At 40.4% G+C, this 23,144-nt stretch overlaps 2 protein-coding genes across 5 annotated transcripts in view; one reads left to right on the top strand and one right to left on the bottom strand.

Moving 5' to 3' along the window:
* The window catches only part of LOC129019109 (uncharacterized), a 93,492-nt gene extending 81,045 nt beyond the window's left edge, over positions 1-12,447 (bottom strand). Inside the window, exons 1-2 of one of the 4 annotated variants that reach the window (XM_063653545.1) lie at positions 10,528-12,447; positions 8,502-8,594 (exon numbers count right to left, since the gene is read on the bottom strand). In XM_063653545.1, coding sequence (XP_063509615.1) covers positions 8,589-8,594; positions 10,528-11,184 — 663 coding nt within the window. In that variant the 5' untranslated portion in view covers positions 11,185-12,447 and the 3' untranslated portion in view covers positions 8,502-8,588. Of the gene's footprint in view, positions 1-6,149; positions 8,595-9,530; positions 10,123-10,527 lie in introns of those variants that run through there. The other 3 variants (XM_063653544.1, XR_010124166.1, XM_063653543.1) reach the window with 3 other exon arrangements.
* Positions 10,567-22,646, top strand: ZNF24 (zinc finger protein 24). The gene is made up of 4 exons (XM_054461380.2): positions 10,567-10,654; positions 14,282-14,784; positions 15,041-15,188; positions 17,237-22,646. Exons 2-4 carry the CDS (start codon positions 14,365-14,367, stop codon positions 17,773-17,775), a joined length of 1,107 nt encoding a protein of 368 aa, XP_054317355.1. The 5' UTR covers positions 10,567-10,654; positions 14,282-14,364; the 3' UTR covers positions 17,776-22,646.
* Positions 22,647-23,144: the final 498 nt, after the last annotated feature.

Genomic DNA, 23,144 nt, shown 5'->3' with positions numbered 1-23,144 from the left:
AGGAATATCTCAACTTGCAAGAGAAAAAAAAAGCATGTGATGCCAACATCTAGATGATACAGATGTTAGGGTTCACAGAAAAAACTTTAAGGCAAGTTTTATAACCATGCTTTGAAAGTAAGGGTGAATGAATGGAAGGATATGTATCAGGAAAGAAATGGAACATATAAAGAGGAAACGAATGGAAATTTTTGAAGTGAAAAATACAGCAATCAAAATAAAACATTCACCTGATGGGTTCAATGGGAAAATGGAGATGACAGAGGAAATAATGATAAATCAATAGAAATTACTAAATCTAAATGACATGGAGAGTAAAAGACTGACAAACAAAAAAAGGACAGTACAAGAAAACTACAATCCAATATCCTTCATAGACATAGGTACAAAACTCCCAACAAAATACTAGCAAATTTAATTCAGCAATGTATAGAAAGGATAAAACATCATGACCAAGTAGGGTTTAACCCAGAACTGTAAGGTTGACTCAGTACTCAAAAATCAGTGAAGCTAATTTACCATATTAATAGTCTCAACAGGAAAAACCACATGGTCATATCAATTGATGCAGGAAAAGTATTTGACAAAATTCAACATCCATTTATGAAAAGAATAGAAGGAGGCTTCTTCAAACTTGTAAACGGTATCTACTAAAAATCTAGAGTTAATATAACACTTAATTAGGAAAGGCTGAATGTTTTTCCCCTTAAGACTGAGAACAAAAAAAGGGATGTCTACTCTGCACTCCTATTCAACATTGTAATTGAAGTCCTAACCAGTACAATAAGGCAAGATATGAAAATTATGCACAGCTTGGCATGGTGGTTCACACCTACAATCCCAGCACTTTGGGATGTCAAGACAGGAGGATCACTTAAGGCCAGGAGTTTGAGACCAGCCTGGCAATACAGCGAGACCCCATTTCTACAAAAATTTTTAAAAAGCCAGATGTGGTGGCAACACCTGTAGTGCCAGTTACTCAGGAAGCCAAGGTGGGAGGATCACTTGAGCCCAGGAGGTTGAGGCTGCAGTGAGCCATGATCATGCCATAGTACTCCAGCCTGGGTGACAAAACGAGACCCTGTCTCTAATTTTAAAAATTAGAAAAGAAAGTTATGCAGACTGTTTATTTTAAAAATAAGTACTCCCAATTTGCAGGTAACATGTACATCTACCTAAAAAAATCCCACTGAATCTATAAAAATCTTCCTAATAATAATAATAATGGAGTATAGCAAGATTGTAGAATATAAAGTTGTCTTAGTGAGTTTGGGGTCCTATAACAAAAATACCATAAGCTGAGTGGTTTAAACAACAGAAATTTATTTCTGTACAGGAAGCATGATGCTAGTAGCATCTATTTGGCTTCTGGGGAGGCCTCAGGAAACTTACAATCATGGTGCAAGATGAAGGGGAAGCAGGTACCTCTTACATGGCTGGAGCAGGTGCAAGAGAGAGGTGGGGAGGTGCTACACACTTTTAAATACCCAGATCTCTTGAGAACTCAATCACAAGAAAAGCACCAAGGGGGATGGTGTTAAATCATTCGTGAGAACTCACCCCCATGATCCAATCACCTCCCACCAGGCCCCACCTCCAATATTGGGGATCACAATTTGACATGAGATTTGGGCAGGGACACAGAACCAAACCCTATCATTCTGCTCCTGGCCCCTCCCAATTCTCATGTCCATCTCACACTGCAAATACAACCATGTCTTCCCAACAGTCCCCAAAGTCTTAACTCATTCCAGCATTAACTCAAAAGTCCAAAGTCTCATTTGAGACAAGGCTAGACCGTTTCACCTATGAGCCTATAAAATAACAAGTTAGTTACAACCAAGATACAATGAAGGTATAGGCATAGGGTAAATACTCCTATTCCAAAAGGGAGAAGCCCACCAAAAGAAAGGGGCTACAGGTGCCATGCAAGCCCCAAATCCAGCAGAGCAATCATTAAATCTTAAAGTGCCAAAATAATCTCTGTTGAATCCATGTCCCACACCCAGGGCACGCTGATGCAATGGGTAGACTCCTAAGGCCTTGGGCAGCTCCACCCTGTGGCTTTGCTGGATTCAGCCCCTACAGCTGTTCTCAAGGATTGACACTGAGTGCCTGTGGCTTTTCCAAGTGCAGGGTGCAAGCTGCTGGTGGATCTCCCATTCTAGGGTGTGGAGGATGATGGACCTCTATTCACAGCTCCACTAAGCAGTGCCCCATTGGGAGTCTATATGGGGGCTCCAATCCCACATTTCCCCTTTGTACTGTAGTAGAGGTTCTCCATGAGGGATCCACCCCCTGCAACAAGCCTCTGCCTGGACCTCCAGGCTTTTCCATACATCCTCTGAAGTCTAGGTGGAGGCTCCAAAATCTCAACTCTTGCACTCTGCATTCCCATAGGTTTACCACCATGTGGAAGCTGCCAAGTCTTATGGCTTGCACTCTCTGGAGCAGTGGCCCAAGCTGTATCTGGGCCCCTATGTGACATGGCTGGAGTTGGAGTGGCTGGGATGCAGGGAACAGTGTCCCAAGGCTGTGTAGGGCAGCAGGGCCCTGGTCCTGGCCCAGGAAACCATTCTGTCCTCCTAGGCCTCCAGGCCCATGATGGGAGGGGCTACCACAAAGGTCTCTGAAATGCCTTCCAGGCCTTTTCCCCATTGTCTTGGCTATTAGCACTAGGCTCCTTTATACTTACGCAAATTTCTGCAGCCTGCTTGAATTCCTCCCGTGAAAATGGGCTTTTCTTTTCTACAACATTGCCAGGCTACAAATTTTCCAAACTTCTACCCTCTGCTTCCCTTTTAAATGTAAGTTCCAGTTTCAGCTAATTTATTTGCTCATGCATATGAGCACAGGTTGTTAGAAGCAGCCAGGCCACATCATGAATGCTTTGCTGCTTAGACATCTCTTCCACCAGATACCCCAAATCATCATTCTCAAGTTCAAAATTTCACAGATCCCTAGAGCAGGGGCACCCCACAGCCAGGCTCTTTGCTAAAGCATAGCAAAAATGATCTTTACTCCATTTCCCAATAAGTTTCTCATCTTCATCTGAGACCTCCTCAGCCTGGACTTCACTATTCATATCACTATCAGCATTTTGGTCAACAAGTCTCTAGAAATTTCCAAACTTTCCCTCATCTTCCTGTCTTCTTCTGAGCCCTCCAAACTCTTCCAACCTCTTCCCATTACCCAGTTCCAAAGCTGCTTCCACATTTTCACGTATCTTTATAGCAATGCCCCACTCCTCAGTACCAATTTTCTGTATTAGTCCATTCTCACATTGCTATAAATAAATATCTGAGACTGAGTAATTTATAAAGAAAAGAGATTAATTGGCTCATGGTTCTCTAAGCTGTACACGAAGAATGATGCTAGCATCTGTTCAACTTCTGGGGAGGCCTTGGGAAAGTTCAAATCATGGTGGAAGGCAAAGGGGAAGCTGGCACATCTTACATGGCTGGAGCAGGAGGAACACAGAGAAGGGGGAGGTGCTACACACTTTAAATTACCAGATCTCGTGACAATTCTATCACGAGAACAGCACCAAAGGAGGATGGTGCTACTAAATCATTCACAAGAACTTGCCTCCATTATCCAATCACCTCCTATCAGGCCTCACCTCCAACATTAGGGAATCACAGTTCAACATGAGATTTGAGCAGGAACACAGATCCAAACTATATCACCTCCTAAGGCCTCACCTCCAAATACCACCACATTGTGAATTAGGGCTTTAACATATAAAGTTCAGGGGAACACAAACACTTAGTCCATAGCAAAAGTCAATATACAAAAATCAATTACATTTATATATACTGACAGTAAACATTGGAAATCAAAAATTTTTTAAATACTATTTAAAGGCCAGGTGCGGTAGCTCACACCTATAATCCCAGCACTTTGGGAGGCTAAGGCTGGTGGATCACTTGAGACCAGGAGTTTGAGACCAGCCTGGCCGGCATAGTGAAACCTCATCTCTACTAAATATACACACACACACAGATTAGCTGGGTGTGATGTCACTTGCCTGTAATCCCAGCTACTCAGGAGGTTGAGGAATGAGAATCCTTGCACCCAGGAGGCAGAAGCTGCAGTGAGCTTAGATTGCACCACTGCACTCCAGCCTGGGTGACAAAGCAAGACTCTGTCTCAAAAGAAAAACATTTAGCTCATAAAACACTAAGTATTTAAGAATAAATTGAAAAAAGCATGGGTAGAATTTGTATACTGAAATCTATAAAATGATGATGAAGAAAATCAAAGAATATCAAAATAAATGGGGAGATGTAGAGTGTTCATGGACATCCCTAAATTGAACAATGGATTTAATGTAATTCCAGTAGAATTTCCAATAGAATAGGGTGTTTTTGTAAATATAGGCAAGCTGATTCTAAAAGATATATGGAATGCTAAATGGACTCAAACTACCAGATTTTTTTTTTTTTTAAACAAACAGGGTCTTGCTCTGTCACCCAGGCTGGAGTACAGTGGCACAATCATAGCTCACTGCAGTCTCAATCTTCTGGGTTCAAGCAGTCCTCCTGCCTTAACTTCCTTAGTAGCTGGGACTACAGGTGTGTACCACCACACCCAGATAATTTTTTCATTTTTTTGTAGAGATGGGGTCTCTCTATGTAGACCAGGCTGAACTTGAACTCCTGGCCTCAAGTGATTCTCCCACCGTGGCCTCCCAAAGTGCTGGGATTACAGGCATAAGCCACCATGCCCAGCCCAGGTTTTTGACAATTATCATAAGGCTACAGTAATCAAGCATGTGAGATAACATGCTTGATAATATAACAGATTAGAGAATTGAGAAATATGACCAACTGATTTTTTATAAAGATGCAAAGGCAGTTCAATGGACAAAGGATGAACTTTTTACCAAATAGAACAATTGGGCATCTCTATGCAAAACAAAAACAAAAACAAAAAACCCTGGACCTATAGTTCATGCCTTATACTAAAATTCATGCAAACTAAATCATATATTCAATGTGAAATGTAAAACTGTAAAACTCTTAGAAGAAAACATAAGAGAGTGTCTTCATGGTCTGGTATTAGGTATTATTACATATGACACTAAAAGCACTAAAAAATAGATAAATTGACGTTCATAAAAATTAACAAGTGTTGCTCTGCAAAACACACTATTAAGAAAATATAAGTTGCAGACTCAGATAAATATTTTCAAATCACAAATTAGACAGAAGACTTATGTCCAACATAGAATTTCCAAAACTCAATAGTAAGAAAAAAAATTTGAATGGGGAGGGAGACTTGAGCAGACACTTCATAAAAGAGTACTTATAGGTAGCAAAAAGCACCTGAAAAGTTGTCCAACATCATTAGCCTTTAGGGAAATGCAAATTAAAACCATGATGAGCTATGACAACACATACATTAGTATGGATAAACAGCAGCAGCAAAAGACAATACCAAGTGCTGTTAAGGATGAGGAGCATTTGGAGCACTCATGCATTGCTGGTGGTGCAAAATGGTGCAGACACTCTGGAAAACAGTTCAGCAGTTTCCTTGAAAGTTAACCATGTACCTCCCATATGACCCACCAATCCCACTTCTAGATATTTACTCTAGTGAAATAAAATCTATGTTCATATAAAAACCTGTCCATGAATTTTTTTTTTTTTTTGAGACAGAGTCCCACTCTGTCGCCCAAGCTGGAGTGCAATGGCGCAATCTCGGCTCACTGCAACCTCCGCCTCCCAGCTTCAAGCGATTCTCCTATCTCAGCCTCCCAAGTAGCTGGGATTACAGGTGCGCACCACCATGCCCAGGTAATTTTTAGTTTAGTAGAGAGGGGGTTTCACCACGTTGGCCAGGCTGGTTGAACTCCTGACCTCAGGTGATCCACCTGCCTTGTCTTCCCAAAGTGCTGGGATTACAGGCATAAGCCACCATGCCTGGCCTCTGTCCATGAATATTTATAGTAGTTCTATTCATAATCATCCAAATCCAGAAACAACCCAAAGTCCTTCTGTGGTTGAATGGACAAATTATGATAGATACAAGTGGAATATTACTCAGTAATAGACTGGAATCGACTATTGATACGTGTGGCAACACAGATGAATCTCAAAGGCATTATGATGAATGAAAGAAACCAGCCTTAAAAGATAACATACTTTATGATTCCATTTTTATTACATTCTGGACAAGTCAATACTATTGTGACAGATGACAAATCTGTGGTTGCCATGAATTGGGATGTGGCGAAGGCGTGAGTACAACCTGATGGAGTTTTATAGAATGATGGAACTATTGTGTATCATGATTTTGGTGGTCGTTTCACAAATCTAAAACTCAGAAATATCTGCCCCCCCAAAAGTGCCATATTTTGCTGTCTGTTAATTTTATTAAAAGGGGAGGAACTCCATAAATAGAGAACAAATAATGAAACAAATAAACAAAGCCAAAAGTTGATTCTTTGAAAAATTAATAAAATTGATAAGCCTCGAGCAAAACTTGAAGTCTTGATTAAGAAAAAAGAAACTAGAAATTAGCAATGTCAAGAATGAAAGAGGGGACATAGCTACAAACATTAAAAAGATATTAAGGAACTGACATTAAAGATATTAAGGAAATAATTGTGAACAACTTTATGCCAATAAATCTGACAATTTAAATGAATTTAGATAGATTTCTTCAAAGATACAAACTATTTCCCCTTATATCTCATGGACCAGAAATGAATCACATACCCATTCCTCAGCGCCAGCAAGGCAAAGCGAGTATCTGGCACAGGGAAGCAGAATGGTCATGGATAGCTTAGCTCAATTACAATTTATTGCTTACAGCTGGGCACACTGTTCCCCCTCTCCATCCAAAAAAATCAGAAATGTATTAGAAGTAAGGGGAAGCGCTTTGTGCGGGAAGCTAACAATGCTGCCTCTTAGGTTTTCAGTCACTTGCAATGAAAAGACTCCTCATACTGTATACTTAACTAGCTAAAATGGAATCTTAAAGCAATGTACTTAAAGTGCCCAGAGGGAGATACTTTTGAGCTGAAGGGGACTGACAGCTCCAAAGCCTGGAAAAAAAATCAGTCTTGGATGGAATCTGATAACACCAAATCTGAAGGTCTATGCTTTCCTTCCAATGTGAACACTTTTTTTTTTTTTGATCACGATCTCGCTCTGTCCACAAGGCTTAAGTACAGTGATGCGATCAGAGCTCACTGCATCCTCAACCCTTCAGGTTCAAGCAGTCCTCCCACCTCAGTCTCTTGAGTAGCTGGGACCAAAGGTGCAGGCCACTCATGCCCAGCCTGGAAACTTTTTTGGCTGACTTCCTCCATTTCAGGGTGCCTCACTTCCCTCTCAGCACACCATCTCATTTAGGAGCCCTTGCAGGCCTTCTGCTCTTCTCTACTGTAGCACTTCTACACTGCCTTGTGAATACTTGTTTTTTTCTGTTGTTGTTTATTTCCTTAACAAGATGGTAATGTAAAAGAAGGAATCAAACTGGACATGGTGGCTCACAACTGTAATCCTAGCGTTTTAGAAGGCTGAGGTGGGAGGATCCCTACCAGGAGTGCGAGGCTGCAGCAAGCTGTGATTACGCCACTGTACTCCAGCCTGGGCAACAGAGTGAGACCTCATCTCTTTTAAAGGGAAAAACAAAGTCGGGATCATGACTTCATTTTATTCATCTCTATATCTCTGGTACCCAGGTAGTATCTGTCTGGTTGTTTTGTACATTTTACTATTAATTAACGAATCAGATATTTGGTATCAAGGCAAGGTTGAAAGATTTGGCTAGTAACGAACCCTTTTTGAATTTAAACATATTATTATTTGCACAGACATTGAAAGCAAAAGCAAGTGCCAGCTCTCCATGAGCTTTTGTCTCAGATACCAAAATGATGACACCAAAACAGAAGGGGCTGGATGACTACAGCATACACTGTGGACACCTTGTTGCTGAGGGGTTAATGCCATGCTGCAGCTAAGCCTTGTTATAACCTGCAGCTGTACTCTAAAAGGGTAAGGCAGAATGGCTCATTGGAACCCAGGAAGCAATAAAAACTGCCTCATGATAGTCTCTTTGGAAGACAGAGAGCTGAGTGGGAAACGGCCTTGCAGTAGCTGCTTACAAGCCTCTCATGCACTCATCTTCTGGGAGGATCCCAAGGTGTTCTGCCAAGACTCAGATCAGCTGTAGTTCAGGCATTGCCTATGTGGCCTATGTGGATATGTGCAAGGTTGTCGGACCCTGGTATGAAGCTGCTCCCTCCATTCAGGTTGTCCAGAGGAACATGATGTTTTATCTTGATTAGATCTTTAAGATGGCAACAAGGGCCACCATTCAGGAAAAAATCCCAGAGGACCTCAGAAGGATGATGTTTCAAAGCAGGTGTTAGTAGCCCCTGCCCTCAAAGGAGTAACTTAGTGAGGAAAACCTTACTGTGGTTTCCATTTAGTATTTTACAAATAATTAAGAATAATAGAATGGAGGCCAGGCACGGTGGCTCACACCTGCAATCCTAGCAATTTAGGAGGCCAAGGCAGGAGGGTCACTTGTGCCCAGGAGTTGGAGAGCAGCCTGGGAAACACAGGAAGAACTCATCTCTGAAAAACAAACAAACAAACAAACAAATTAGCTGGGCATGGTGGAGCACACCTGTTGTTTAAGGACTTAACAAAAGTGTAAGTCCAGCCTTCCATAAGCATTTCAAGATAAATTATTACAGCATAAAATGGAGGCCTTTAAATAGGAGAATGAAGTGGTTTGATTTGTAATTTTAAATGATCGCGTCAACAGCTGTTTTATGATATAAAATGCCCAGTTACTCAGGAGGCTGAGGCGGGAGGATCACTGAGTCCAGGAGGCTGAAGCTGCAGTGAGCCAAGACTGCACCATTGCCCTACAGCCTGGGTGACAGAGCAAGACCCTGTCTCAAAAACAAAACAAACAATGTAATCACAGGAAAAGGGTTTTGTAAAATTTTGCAACATTTTTAACTTCCCCAAGGTTTCGTTTGAGATTTATTATTTTTGTTTTCCAACATTAATTAGATGTAAAAATTCTTAAAACAAAAATGCCTTCATCTAGCCTTTACAAATCAGAAAAGAGGGAAAGGTTGGGAAGAGGAGCCAAGTTGCTTAGGGGCCGTATCCAAGTAGCAGAGTGAAAAGGCTGTATTTCTGAAGCTTCCTGCAATGAAGACAGAAGTGTTAGCAGGGGTTGTGAGAAGAGCTCTGGTAGGAGTGAAAAGCAGTGGTATACCATCAGCTGCTCGCTTACTTGCTCTCTCATGCACGAATCCAGCGGAGCCTGACGGCACTTTTCAGAGGGCATTTTCTCGAATGAGGCAAAAAGTCAAAGCCTGAGGATCTTGAAATGCTTATGTTAGGCTGGATCTACACTTTTGACCAGTCCTTAAACAACAGGGCTCCTTTGTGTGGTGTCTGATGCCAATCATGTGACCTAGCTAAAGGCAGCAATGTAACCATTCCACAATTCACTTATTTATTCAACAAATATTTATTGAGTTCTCTATTTACCAGGCAGTCAGTTTCCGGGATCTAGGATGGGATACTGTGGTGAACAAGACAGACAAGGTCCCTGCCCTTAAGGGACTTAAAGACGAAACAAAACAAAAAACAAGTGAATAAATGAGATCACTTCCATTAATAACAGTGCCACGAAGGGTCATGCGCCATGAAAGGCAGGCGGTGAGGCTGAGGATCTTGGGCCACAATGAGCCGAAGAGCTGAGGTGATTGGGGGCGCCAGGGTCTGGGGGTGCAGGCAGGCAACAGACCACAGGGGACTTACATGCCATTATAAGGAGTTTTTATGTCATAAATTATTATGACATAAATTGGAGGGCTTTAAATAGGGGAGTGATGTGGTCTGATTTGTAATTTTAAATGATCGCGTCAGCAGTTGTTTTATGGTATAAAATGCCCAGCTTTAAGATGACCATGCATTCTACAAATTCACCGCGACATCACTGCCAAAACTCTTAACCTGTCTTATCTAGTTTTCCTGACAGATAAATAGGTCAGAATAAAGCTCCGTGACATAACTAGTGGGAGCCAAAGATTTGAATCACGTCTTGGTTTCAAATCTTGCTACCCACAAATGAGTTGTGAGCTCTTGTCAAATTATTTACTGTATTTGTGCCTCAACTATCTCAGCTGTGAAATGGGGATAATGAAAGTTCCTACATCATGTATTTGTGAAAAAATAAATGGCATGTAAAGCACGACGAGAGTGCTTGGCACAATGCAGTAAGCTTTCACAAATACTCCCTTTCATTCCTTCTTGCAGGGGATTACTGAGAGGATCCACAAGATAATGCACGTGAAAGGGCTTGTGAAATTGTAAGGACTATCTTAATGGTAGAGTCCTCTCTTTTTCTTTTCTTTAAACGGTCCAGAGGACGCTGGGCTGTTCCAGGAGAGGCGCGAGGCCAAGCGCAGCCTCAATGCGGTCATTGTCGTGGGGCCGCCCCTCCCCCGCCCGGGGCGCTTCTCCATGGCAACGTGGGCTTTACCTCTCCCCGCCTCCTCAGGCCCGCAGACCGGAAGCAGCCCGCGCCGGGGGCTGCTGGGAAAAGGCTTGTGAACGGCGTTTCTGCGTCTGCCGTGGACAGCGAAGCTGCTGCGGTTCCTGAGCCGGAGGTTTGCGCCGGTGTGCGGGGAACATTATGAGAGGGAGGGGGACACCGGGCTAGGGTCTGCGGACCTCTTAGCAGGAGCCGGCGGGGAAGCCTGCCCGGGACCTTCCTCAGTTTCCCGGGAGGCGCGGGGAACAGGCCGCGGTCTCCGCGCCTAGCAATTGTGGGGCTGGGAGAGGTAGGCGACAGGCCGGCTTGGGTCTTCGGCATCTGCAGAGAGCTCTCTAACCCCCTGCGTCCTCCGAGACCCTCACCTTCCCCCTCCCCCACCGGCCGGTTTTGTTCTATTTCGAGGCCCTGGCGTCTCGCGGAGGGTTCTGGGAGTCGTGATGGGAGGAGGTGGTAGTGGGACGAGACTTGCGCGGGGCTGCTGGGATTTGTAGTCCCACCGGCCGCAGGCGGAAGTGCCGTGGTTCCGACGCTGTTGTCACAGGGTGGCCTTTGGTCATCTGAAATCAGCCGTCCTGAGTGCTGGGAAGAGGGGCTAGAGGACGTCGGGCCGGGACTGGGGTACACAGCAGGTTTATGCAGCATTAAGGTGGGCGATCCACCTGGAACGAGGTACCCTGCCCAAACATTGTCGGGACCGTGGGCCTTCCCTCCACTTCCCACAAGCAGTATGTTCTACAGCATAAAAGGAAGAGAAAATTATGTGGAAATACTTGCACCGTTGATAAGCAGGGTCTTGGAATAGGAACGAATGAATGTTGGCTAGACCTTATTTATAAGGCCACCACACTCCAGGGTATTTAATTAAACCAGTGTGTATTACTTGTCTGATAAGGCCTTTTTTGATTCCAGTCTTCATCTTGCTTGGGTTACAATAAGTTTTTTTCAGTTGTTATTGTTCAGATTTTGGGCCCTGAGTAAATAAATAGGCTGAATGGCTCATTGCTAGTATGTGTCGTAAACAACAGCACGGGCATGATCGTGCAAATAATAAAGGTCCAGAAGCAGCATACAGTTTCCCTGAAGGTAGAAGCTAGGGAAACTGTGAGTCCTGGACCACTGCAAGAAGTTAAGGTGCTTATGCGAGTGCCTTTTCTTAATAGAATTTTCTGTGATTAATGCCTGTCATTATAAATATAAATGTACGTATGTTGTGGTGGAAGACTGAATATTTACGTATTATGTGCAAGATAATTTTTCAAAATTATGTGATCTGTTTTTCACATATGATCTTTTCAGTATTATGTGATCTGCTACTCAGCAAGTGAACATTTTTTCACATATATTTTAAGTCCAAGGAGTTCTTAAACACCTTAAAAATATTTTTTAAATGGTAAAGAAAATTTTTTTAAGCACATAATAATAAAGCGAACCTTCCTTTTGAGTTGACTTGTGTGTGTCAGGAAACACCAATCCTGAATTGGAAATAATGCGTTCCAGGGTCAGGCACATTTATAAAGCACTGAAGTAGTCTGGTTCTTACTTGGATTCTTTTGATTATTGACATAGGGTTTGTCGTCGTAGTAGGTCATGATTGGCAAACTTTTTCTGTAAGCGGCCATATAGTAAATAAGGTCATGCATAACTCAACGATAGTGCTGTGGTCTGAGAAATGTGTTAGGCTATTTCATCCTTGTGCGAACGTCATAGAATGTACTTGCACAAACCTAAATGGCGTAGCCTACTACACACTTAGGCTATCTGGTATAGCCTATTGCGCCTAGGCTACAAACTGGTACAGCATGTTGCTGTACTGAATACTGTAGAGAATTGTAACACAATGCTAACTATTTGTGTATCAAAACATAGAAAAGATAAGAGTAAAATATGATATAAAAGGTTCAAAAAAAAAAAAAATGCCTGTACAGGGCACTTACCATGAATGGACCTTGCTGGATTGGAAGTTGCTCTAAGAAGTCAGTCAGTGAGTGGTGAATTTGGAGGCCTAGGACATTACTGTACACTCCTATAGACTATATAAACACTGAACACTTAGGCTACACTAAATTTATTAAGAAAACATTTTTCTTCAATAATTAACCTTAGCTTACTGGAACTTTTTCACTTACAAACTTTTACATTTTTTTTAACTTTTTTACTCTTTTGTAATAACACTTCGCTTAAAATACAAACACATTGTATGGCTGTACAAATATATTTATATCCTTATTCTGTAAGCTTTTTACCTTTTTTTTTTTTTTTTTTTATAGATAGAGTCGCTGTGTCGCCAGGCTAGAGTGCAGTGGCGCGATCTTGGCTCACTGCAACCTCCACCTCCCGGGTTCAAGAGATTCTCCTGCCTCAGCCTCCCAAGTAGCTGGGACCACAGGCGCAATCCACCATGCCCAGCTAATTTTTGTATTTTTAGTAGAGACAGGGTTTCACCATGTTGGCCAGGATGGTCTTGATCTCTTGATCTCTTGACCTCGTGATCCGCCCGCCTCGGCCTCCCAAAGTGCTGGGATTACAAGCCTGAGCCACCGCGCCTGGCACAGCTTTTTGCTATTTTTAAATTCATTTTTTAGAGACAGGGTCTTACTCTGTTGCCCAGGCTGGAATGCAGTGGTGTGATCATAGCTCAGTGGAGCCTTGAACTCCTGGTCTTTAGTGATCCTCCTGCCTCAGCCTCCTATAGTGCTGAGATTACAGGTGTGAACCATTGCACCTGGCCAATTTTTTTTTTCTTTTGGAACTGTTTTTGTTAAAAGCTAAGACAAACACATACATTAGCTTAGGCTTACACAGGGTCTGGATTATCAGTATCATTGCCTTCTACCTCTGTATCTTGTCCCACTGGAAGGTTTCAGGAGCAGTAACATGCACGGAGCTGTCATCTCCATAATAACAGTGCCTTCTATAATACCTCCTGAAGGACCTGCCTGAGGCCATTTTGCAGTTAACTTTTTTATGTAATAAGTAGAAGGAGCACACTCTAAAATAGTATAGTATAAAAAGTATAGTAAATACATAAACCAGTAACATAATCGTTTATTATTGTTATCAAGTTTTATGTACCACATACATAACTGTATGTGTTAAACTGGCAACACAGCAGGTTTGTTTACACCAGCATCACCACAAACATGTGAGTAATGTATTGACCTTACAACAGCTACAGTGTCACTAGGCGAATCTTGAATTTTTCAGCTCCATTATAATCTTATGGGAGCACTGTCATCTATGTGGTCCTTCATTGACCCAAACATCATTTTGTAGTGCATGACTGTGTTGGGTTTTTTTAGGCCATCTAGTCTGTTGAAACTACTCAACTCTGCTATTGTAGCGTGAAGTATGAATAAGTACAATTATTTATGGACACAGTCATGTTAATTTCATATCATTTTCACGTGTCATGAGGTATTCATTTGATTTTGGGGAGCTCCATTCCCTAAATATCATTAGGTGTTCATTTGATTTTAGGGAGCTCTGTTCCCTAAGGCACCGTGGTGAAGACCACAGCCATTTAAAAATGTGAAAATTATTGTTGGTGCAGGTGTTGTACAGAAATGGGTGGCAGGCTAGATTTGGCCGTGAAGCTGTAGTTTGCCAATTCTTGGTGTAGGTTATTGATTGGAATTTTTAACTCAGTCAAAGAACAAATATCTTTTACTTTTACCAGTGTAAGTCCAAATTCTTAGGATATTTTTGCTTATTTATATATCTTTTATTTCTTATGCCTCAGGAGTGCCTGTGAAGAAAACGGGGTATTGCCCTGAGGCTTATATTCTGCCTCAGTTGTCTTTTCTTGAAATATTATAAATCAGAATGTCTGCACAGTCAGTGGAAGAAGATTCAATACTTATCATCCCAACTCCAGATGAAGAGGAAAAAATTCTGAGAGTGAAGTTGGAGGAGGATCCTGATGGCGAAGAGGGATCAAGTATCCCCTGGAATCATCTCCCAGACCCAGAGATTTTCCGACAGCGATTCAGGCAGTTTGGATACCAGGATTCACCTGGGCCCCGTGAGGCTGTGAGCCAGCTCCGAGAACTTTGCCGTCTGTGGCTCAGGCCAGAGACGCACACAAAAGAACAAATCTTGGAGCTGGTAGTGCTGGAGCAGTTTGTTGCCATCCTACCCAAAGAGCTACAGACTTGGGTTCGAGATCATCATCCAGAGAATGGAGAGGAGGCAGTGACAGTGCTGGAGGATTTGGAGAGTGAACTTGATGACCCTGGACAACCGGTGAGCCTGCTTGTGTCATTTCCTGTGTCAGAAGCACTGGCATAGGTAGTAGGCAAAGCTGCTGAATTAATTCCACTCAACTAAGTTAGGATTATGTTTATGCCTTTTCCCCCATTCCCCTACCACTCCCTGTTATCTGTGCTGCTTTGCCATCTAGGCTTCTGCAGTATTTTTGTTTTATGGGGTTTCTCTTACATGTTTTTAGTTCTGATTCTCATTACAGTTCCTTCTCTGAATCAAATCTTTCTGTTTCCAGGTTTCTCTCCGTCGACGAAAACGGGAAGTACTAGTAGAAGACATGGTATCTCAAGAAGAAGCTCAGGGATTACCAAGTTCTGAGCTTGATGCTGTGGAGAACCAGCTCAAGTGGGCATCCTGGGAGCTCCATTCCCTAAGGCACTGTGGTGAGGACCAGAACTCTGTGTGGCCTAGAGGGTGAAAGAGAGTGTAGGCCTTTTGTTCAGAACTTTGCTTGTTCTCACTGGTGGGGGGGATCATATCACTCTTAATCTAATATTTCAGTTTTTTTCTGATTAAGTTGATTTTGCTGGCCTCAGACCTTTTATTCCTAGATATTAACATCTTCAGCCTTTTCTTCCCTTTCAGTCTCCTTCCTAAAAAGAGCTGCCCATGTGAGGCTAGCATTTGCCTTACTTTGAGCCAGCATCCACCCATGGACCAAGTCTATTTTGCATTCAGTATTACTTGTCATCTGTTTTACATCCTTTTACTTTCAATCTCCTGCCTAATTCCATTGGTACAGTAAGCTTACCTGAAAACCTCTTCTAATCTGTTTGTTGTATATCACTGAAGTCTTTCTAATTATTTATTTCTGATTTTCTTCAATGTCTACCTAGAGTCATTTTCTTCTAAGAAGCTTGTTTTGTAGAAATATTTGGAGTAATTTTTTTCCTTTTTCTAAGTATTTATGCAAAAAAAGCCTCCTTAGCTATAACATGCTTTAAATGCAGAAAAAGCTTTTTTAAAAGCTCAGTTGTATTAATTCACAAGACCAGTCTTTCCCAATATATTGGTCATTAACACCATATACTTACGTGTATCCTTTGATATGGCCCAGTATATTCCTAAAACTGCTAGATTGCTTTCTCATGTTTATGTGAACTAAAATGAAATTTTGTTTGACTCTGCTTTAGTAATCATTCCTTGAGGTAGTTGGAGATGGTGCTGGTATGCCACTGAATGAGGTCTGGCAGGTTTTCTTCACATCTGAGGGGACAGTGCCAGCCAGTCAACTTTTGGGGTGGGTCTGAAGTCTGCTGAAAATCTGCAGTTTTACATGTTTCATGGGACATTCTTCTGTGCAATAAAGTTTGAGAAGTATCATTCTTGATATATGGGGGTGATATTTTCAACTTCTCATCATCTGAATTTTAGAGTGACTTTTCACCTGTGTTCTTTATTTCAGCTGTCTAGTCTCTTCCACACTTGGGAATTTCTGTTTCCTGTGTGCTGTTTGTCTCCACTTAATCTTCACACTCACTCCTCTGTTTTTCAAGTCGCCAAGCCTCACTATCCTCCTCTAACCTTTCAGTCTCTCTCTCTTAGCCTTATCTCCTGACTTGATCTTTTTGTTAATTATTTACTGTTTTCCTCTTCACTGAAGGCAGTTGCTAACCCTATATGAACGGGATCTTTACTTAAAGGCATGAAGTTTTAGAAAAGTCTTAAATGACACTTGCTGTTATCTCTGCCTGCATGTGAGTGATGCTACCCCATGTTGGTAATTCAGGCTTTTCTTTCATTGGACACGTTTCACTGAGGCTTAGAAATAACCATTTTTCTAAGTACCAAGACAAATACCACACGGGACAAGCTTCTTTTATTGGAAAACTTTCATTTATTAGGGGCATACTGGATTTTTATGTCATGTCTTTGGTTAACACAGGATGCCCCCAGCTTATCTTCAGCCCCTTCTTGTCAAGACTCCTGTGTTCTGCTTTTAGTCTAACATTGGCTGTCACCTGACTTGGCTTGTTCATTTCAGAAATAGCCACTTTCTGACATGTTTTTTCAATTTACATCTTTGTATTTTGATGTAATTTCTCCCTTTCTCAAAGTAAAAGAACATTATAATGATTTCCTAGTGGCCAATTTTATTTTATTTTTATTCTTACAAAGTTTCATCCATACCTAGCCACATCACTTTGACTATCTCCGTAACCATCTTAGAATCTACCATCTTTCTGACCTTTGTTTTCTGACTACCATTTGTAAACCACTTGCCTATGTTTTATTCAGATATCTCTTATATCATGATGTTATACTGTTATTCAGAGTAATTTCATTTTTTCTTTTTTGAGAATAGGCCTTAACACCAGTGTCAGAGTGGTTTATAGATGTGTGCAAGCTATTTTAGTACATTAAATTTTTTTTAGATTTCTTTTTCCCTTAATAGATAATGAATGATATTTACATTTTCTGTTTATTTCAGATGATGATGGTAGGACTGAAAATGGAGCACTAGCTCCAAAGCAGGAGCTTCCTTCAGCAGTAGAATCCCATGAAGTTCCTGGCACTCTCAATATGGGTGTTCCTCAAATTTTTAAATATGGAGAAACCTGTTTCCCCAAGGGCAGGTTTGAAAGAAAGAGAAATCCTTCTCGAAAGAAACAACATATATGTGATGAATGTGGAAAACACTTCAGTCAGGGCTCAGCCCTTATTCTTCATCAAAGAATTCACAGTGGGGAGAAACCTTATGGATGTGTTGAGTGTGGGAAAGCATTCAGCCGAAGTTCCATTCTTGTGCAACACCAGAGAGTCCACACTGGAGAAAAACCTTACAAATGTCTTGAATGTGGGAAAGCCTTTAGCCAGAATTCGGGGCTTATTAATCATCAGAGAATCCATACTGGGGAGAAACCTTATGAATGCGTTCAGTGTGGGAAATCGTATAGTCAAAGCTCAAATCTTTTTAGACATCAGAGAAGACACAATGCAGAAAAACTTCTGAATGTTGTGAAAGTTTAAGAGATTGAAGAAAAAAAAATCAGCACTCAGGTCTTTTTCTTCAGAAATGAAGACAAAATTTAAAATATGAAATGATGCAGAATAGTTTTTTTCCCTATTGACTGTCAGAAAATCCACTGGGAAATGTAAAAATCTTCACTCACCATTATGATATTTATCTTGAAAGAAATGGTGTCGTACCTGCCTAGAAACTGAAATTTTAAACTTAATTCAGGTCTTAATGCCTAAATTTTCCATGTGATGTTTATAGTCTGTATTACTTCTCCAAATAATGAACTACCTGATTCATTGTCCCTTTCTTGAAAGTTTCCTTTTTTTAAGATAAATACAATATTTCTGCATTGATCATTGAAATGTTCTTTATAAGGATACATTCCCTTATATATTAAAAGGCAACAGGAATTACAGTCTGAAAACCATTTTAAACCATCTTTTAAAAATTTACCCTTGTTTCCTTTTACCTAATTTGAATATGCATTTGAGAAAATAGAGGATAAAGGATGGCTAAGAGCCTCAAAATGAGCCATAAGATCTCAGATAAGAAGTGATGGTGATAAAACATCAAAAAGTGAATGGAACACCTTGATTGGGGAAGATATGCAAATACTTTGATCTAAGAATTGAAGTGTATCAAGAATTTATATTCTGCCTGCGGGAAAATTCAAAAGCTACTCATCCTCTCTATAATTTGGAGTCATCTTACTAATGAAAATAATGTTTTCCCATATATTATTAAAAAGCATACAGTCTAAACAATAAACAGTTGTAAAATAATGAAGGTAGAAATTATAACACTAGGGAAAAATTTGTAGTGGATGGCAGTGTTGAAGGCAAATGTAGACATAAGGGTAATGGTCTGTCATGGCTCTTAGAAAAAGATGATCGAATTCATCATTATTTTGCCTTCATCTTTGTTAAGGACAGAAAATTCCCTGACAGGTGGGCAAGTATCAGGTTACCTATTTTTTATTCCTTTGGTACAAAAGGGTTGAACGTCAGGCTAAAAAAGCAGCCATGCATTTATTATTAAACATTTTCTACCGACAAGGCACTGTGCTAGGTACTGTAATCCTACCATAAGTAGGTAGGTATTTCTTCCACTGTAAATCATAGGGGTTTGCTGTTTTATGTAACTTAGCCTCTTCCTCTTGTCTGAGCATTCCTCAGGGGAGGTCACCTGTGAGGTTCCCAGAACTGTAGTTCTTTTACCAGGGTGTTGTATTTGGAGGGGGAGGAGGACTCGGCTCAAAGAGCTAGCTGGCTCTCCAGTGTTCAGAGGTGAGTCCACGATACTCTTACCACAATTTGGAAGTTTGTGAATCTTTTTAAAGAACTAATCAATCTCTAATAGCATTGAGGTTGTACCTACATATTAAGTTGAATGGACTGTTCTATTTAAAAAATAAACAACTAGACTATTAACAACTAGTTTATTAACCTATCACAATTGAATTTTTTTTTTAATTTTCAGTCTTAACACATTTTTAAAAATGTATTAAAGTAATACATTGTAGTAGTAGGATTATATACTCCTTGGCTGAGAATTCCAAGTACTGTGGTTCTACTGTTTAGTGGAAAACTCTGGAAGTTAAAATATAGAATATGAGAGGAGGCTTTTTTATAATGGGCATCATTGTGTGGAAAATGACCCATGTGAATACAAATATTTCCTAGTTCAGAGATTTTGGTTATATCTGGTGCTTGGATCAAGTTTAAAAATGGAAGGTGAGGTTTTGCATGAGCCTATTAAAAAGCATAGTAATAAATGCAAGGCCAGCTGGTGGAAAAGTGAGGCAGAATGGAGCTTGTTTATAGGTTTTCTGATAACAATTATAAAAAATGTGCTTTATAGATTAAGATTTATTGAAGTATAAATATGTAGTAATGATATAATGTATTTTAAGTTATACAAGAAAATGTAGGGACTTTTGTTTGGGTCTTTTTCTCTTTGTGGCTGAGGGGAAACAAGTCAATGTCCAATAAAGCTGTAAACTCCTCTGCTCTAAGATAAATGATGTGATTTATTTATTTATAACTGGCTTCTTTCCAAGTAGGTTTTGAGGTGGCATATTTGGAAGACGGCTGGGATGACAGAATTCTTGTATCAGAGTAGGTAAGAAGGGAGCAACCTCTCAATGGCTATTATGTCATGCTTTTTAAGATCGTATACGGTTCCTATATACAAGGACGCTTCGCTGTGGTAGATTTGTCATAAATGCCAAAGATATTTGGTAATGTGAGTGTAGAAAAAGTAGTACTAGGGTTGGCAAATACTGTTTTTGTCTTGGCAGCTCTAATATCTGCATTGTTCAGAAAGGATTCTGAGGCTAAGGCAAAGCTCTGTGGGAAAAAGGGACTGGACCAAAAAAAACTGGATGGTGGCACACAAGAAGAGGAAATTATGAGATGTGTACCTTCTATCTCTGGTTAGGCTTAGTCCCCACTAGACAAATTGATTTTAAATACTATGTAGTGATTTTTAAATTCCATCCACACATTCATTTATTACCCACACAGATAATCATAGAAATCTGGGGGAGTGCCTAGCTTCTGATGAAGTGGTGATATGGCAGTTGCCAAGCAGTGGCATCGCCAGAGTATCTGTTTGGTTAGCAAATGAGCAGTCATTTTAGGTCATGCAGATTGCTGATATCTGCCCAGTAGCCACTGAGCATTTGCTGGTTTTTTCTTCTGGCTTTCTTGGAGGTTAAGCTCTCTGTAGTCATACCCAGTTGGTACTTGATCTTTAGCAATATGTCTCATATTCATGTAAATTGAAGGGAGGGTTACATGTACTGAAATAATCTACATGCCAGGCATTGGCTTAGACACTGTACCTATCTCACTTAGATTTGTAGACTAGGAAAGCAAGATTCAGAGATCATGTGACTTGCATGTGGCCTAGAGATAAAACTCAAATCTGGTTCTGTAGACTCCAGGGACATATTCACCATGCCATGGGTAGTGGCTATTAAACCTTGATAAATTTGTGTTTATGGTTAACAAATGTGAAAGCTATTAAACATTGCTGGTTTGAATTTTTTACAGTGCAGAAATGTAAAATGAAAAAGGATGTTTCCTTTCACAGTGTTACCCAGAAGTCATGATAATTTCGTTTGTTCTTCCAGATTTAGGCATATACTTATTTAATCAATAATGTGTTAATAGCTGACACCTGTGGTTGCTGTGACAGGCACTATTTGAAGTGCTTTATCATGGATTAACTCTTAATCCTCAGCTACCATATAAAGTAGGACATAACCCCATTTCACATGCACTACACTGAGACTTGCCTCCTCTCCCCCCACATTGAAGATGTTCTTTTTTCATAACTATATACTATTCCATTGCATGAATATTCTTTAATTTATTTAATCCCCTATGGATTGATAATTAGGTTCATTATGGATAGAAGTGTAATTAACATTCCTGTACATGTATTTTGCTACTTGTGTGGGTATTTCTATAGGATGAATAACTAGAAATTATTGGATCAGATTTCACATTTGCAGTTTTGAAAACTACTACCAAAAATATTTCACCAATTTACAACTCCATCATTAGTAAGAATGCCTGTTTGCCTATAGTCTGCCAACCCTGAATCCTTAAAAATTTTTGCCAATCTGATAGGCAAAATTTCTTTTCTTTGAATATTAATGAGGAGGAACATCTTTTCATGTTTCTTGGCCATTTGCATTTCCTATTATGAATTGCTTTTGCCCATTTTCCTTTTTTTAATTATGAAAGTCTAATGACTACCTTCTCATTGTATAAAAAACACAGTTCTTTGAATAGAGAGACCCTTTTCTCCAATGCTACCAATCACATTCCACTTACCACAGTTTAACATACATCCTCTAGTCACCTTTCAGTACGAATATACATCCACATAAAAACACTTTTTACATAAATAGGATCTCATATTCTGTAGCTTTTTAAAATTTTGGTTTCAAAAAAAGATAATAGGTCTTTAAATTTCTTTAATGGTTGAATAAGATTAAATACTATGAAAATGCCATTATTTAACTATTCCCTTAATTTTTTTTCCTCTCGCTATTACATTGCCAAAGTAAACATCCTATTCAGATGTCTTTGTGCATATGTGTGAATATTTGTTTAGTCTGGAGTCCAGTAAGGTGGATTGTTGGGTCAAAGGGGTTGTTCTCTGTCCACCTTCAGTCTTCCCAAAGGCCTTCATAACTGTATTTTCGCCAAGTGTATGGAAAATGTTCATTTCCCCATATAACCATACCTACACTTGATAGTATCTGTTGGGTGAAAAAGAATCTTTTCTTATTTTGCATTTCCCTGATTATAAAAAAAATGGTGAGATTGGGGTTATTTTCATGTTTATTGGCCATTTATAGTTTACTGTGGATTGTTTGTATCCTTTACCTGCTTTCTATTGGGTTATGTGTGGATATCTTGTTTTTATTTGTTCAGCATCTCCTTCCCCATCTTCTGGTAACACAACCTTTATTTATTTGTGGGGAACCTATTCCCTGTGGCTTAGGTGAGCATGTGACCAGGCCTGGCCTCCTGAGTCCCACAGCTTCCTAGCCTCAGTGATTAAAGAATGGGTATATAACTTAAGCCAGGCTAAGGAGAGCCCTCAACAGAACTTCTGCTGGGACTACTGGAAAGAAGGCTTTATGGAGATGCCAGGAACCAAGGACCATGTAAGCCTGAATTTGTGCCATGTGGAGAGAGTCTGTCTGAGGAGAAACTCGGATGCTAGCAGAAATGGAAAGAGAACTAAGTTCTGAAGTCATTTTTCTGGAGGCCCTAGATCCAGCTGTGCCTAAAGCCTGCCCTACCTCCGGACTTTAAAGTTTTGTGAGCCAATAAAGTCCCTTTCTTGTTTAAGATAATTGAATTGGGTTTCTGTTCTGATTAATATAGGTTATTTGTATTTTCTTATTGATTTGTAGAAAACCTTTGTAATTTTAAATTCTAGACTTTATGCACTATATAAGTAAGTTAATAAAATTAGCATGGCCTTCCATGATTTGGCCTGTGTCAGCTTTTGCCATTTGTTACTCCATTCTCCCTGTAACACACACCCCACACACATACACTTTACATTCCAATAGTAACTGAACATTGATGTTGGGAATGTGGACGAACAGCTTTTTACACAATTGCCTCTTTGGCAGTTCTCTTCTTATTCTTCCTCTAGACTCATTAACCTGGGACTTTAAGAGTTACACTGCTGAGAGCTGTACCCATCTCCTACCATTGTTCTTGGGGGATTCCCCTCAAGCATTCCCTGTATACAACCCTTGGAGCCCTTCCAATGACTTCCATCCCAGCTCCATGGTTCTCTGGCTCTTTGTTTCATTCTCAGGCCTGTGGACTCAAGACCTGAA

Source organism: Pongo pygmaeus, chromosome 17, assembly GCF_028885625.2.
Source record: "Pongo pygmaeus isolate AG05252 chromosome 17, NHGRI_mPonPyg2-v2.0_pri, whole genome shotgun sequence".
In the NCBI taxonomy this organism is placed as follows: domain Eukaryota; kingdom Metazoa; phylum Chordata; class Mammalia; order Primates; family Hominidae; genus Pongo; species Pongo pygmaeus.
Note: the sequence above shows the minus strand (reverse complement) of the source record. Positions and strands in the feature narration are given on the sequence as shown.

Excerpts from the sequence above, each read along its gene's own strand:
- ZNF24 (XM_054461380.2), top strand. The coding sequence starts at position 14,365 with ATGTCTGCACAGTCAGTGGAAGAAGATTCAATACTTATCATCCCAACT. Across the intron at positions 14,785-15,040 it reads TTGATGACCCTGGACAACCG|GTTTCTCTCCGTCGACGAAA; the intron begins GTGAGCCTGCTT and ends TTCTGTTTCCAG. Across the intron at positions 15,189-17,236 it reads CCATTCCCTAAGGCACTGTG|ATGATGATGGTAGGACTGAA; the intron begins GTGAGGACCAGA and ends TGTTTATTTCAG.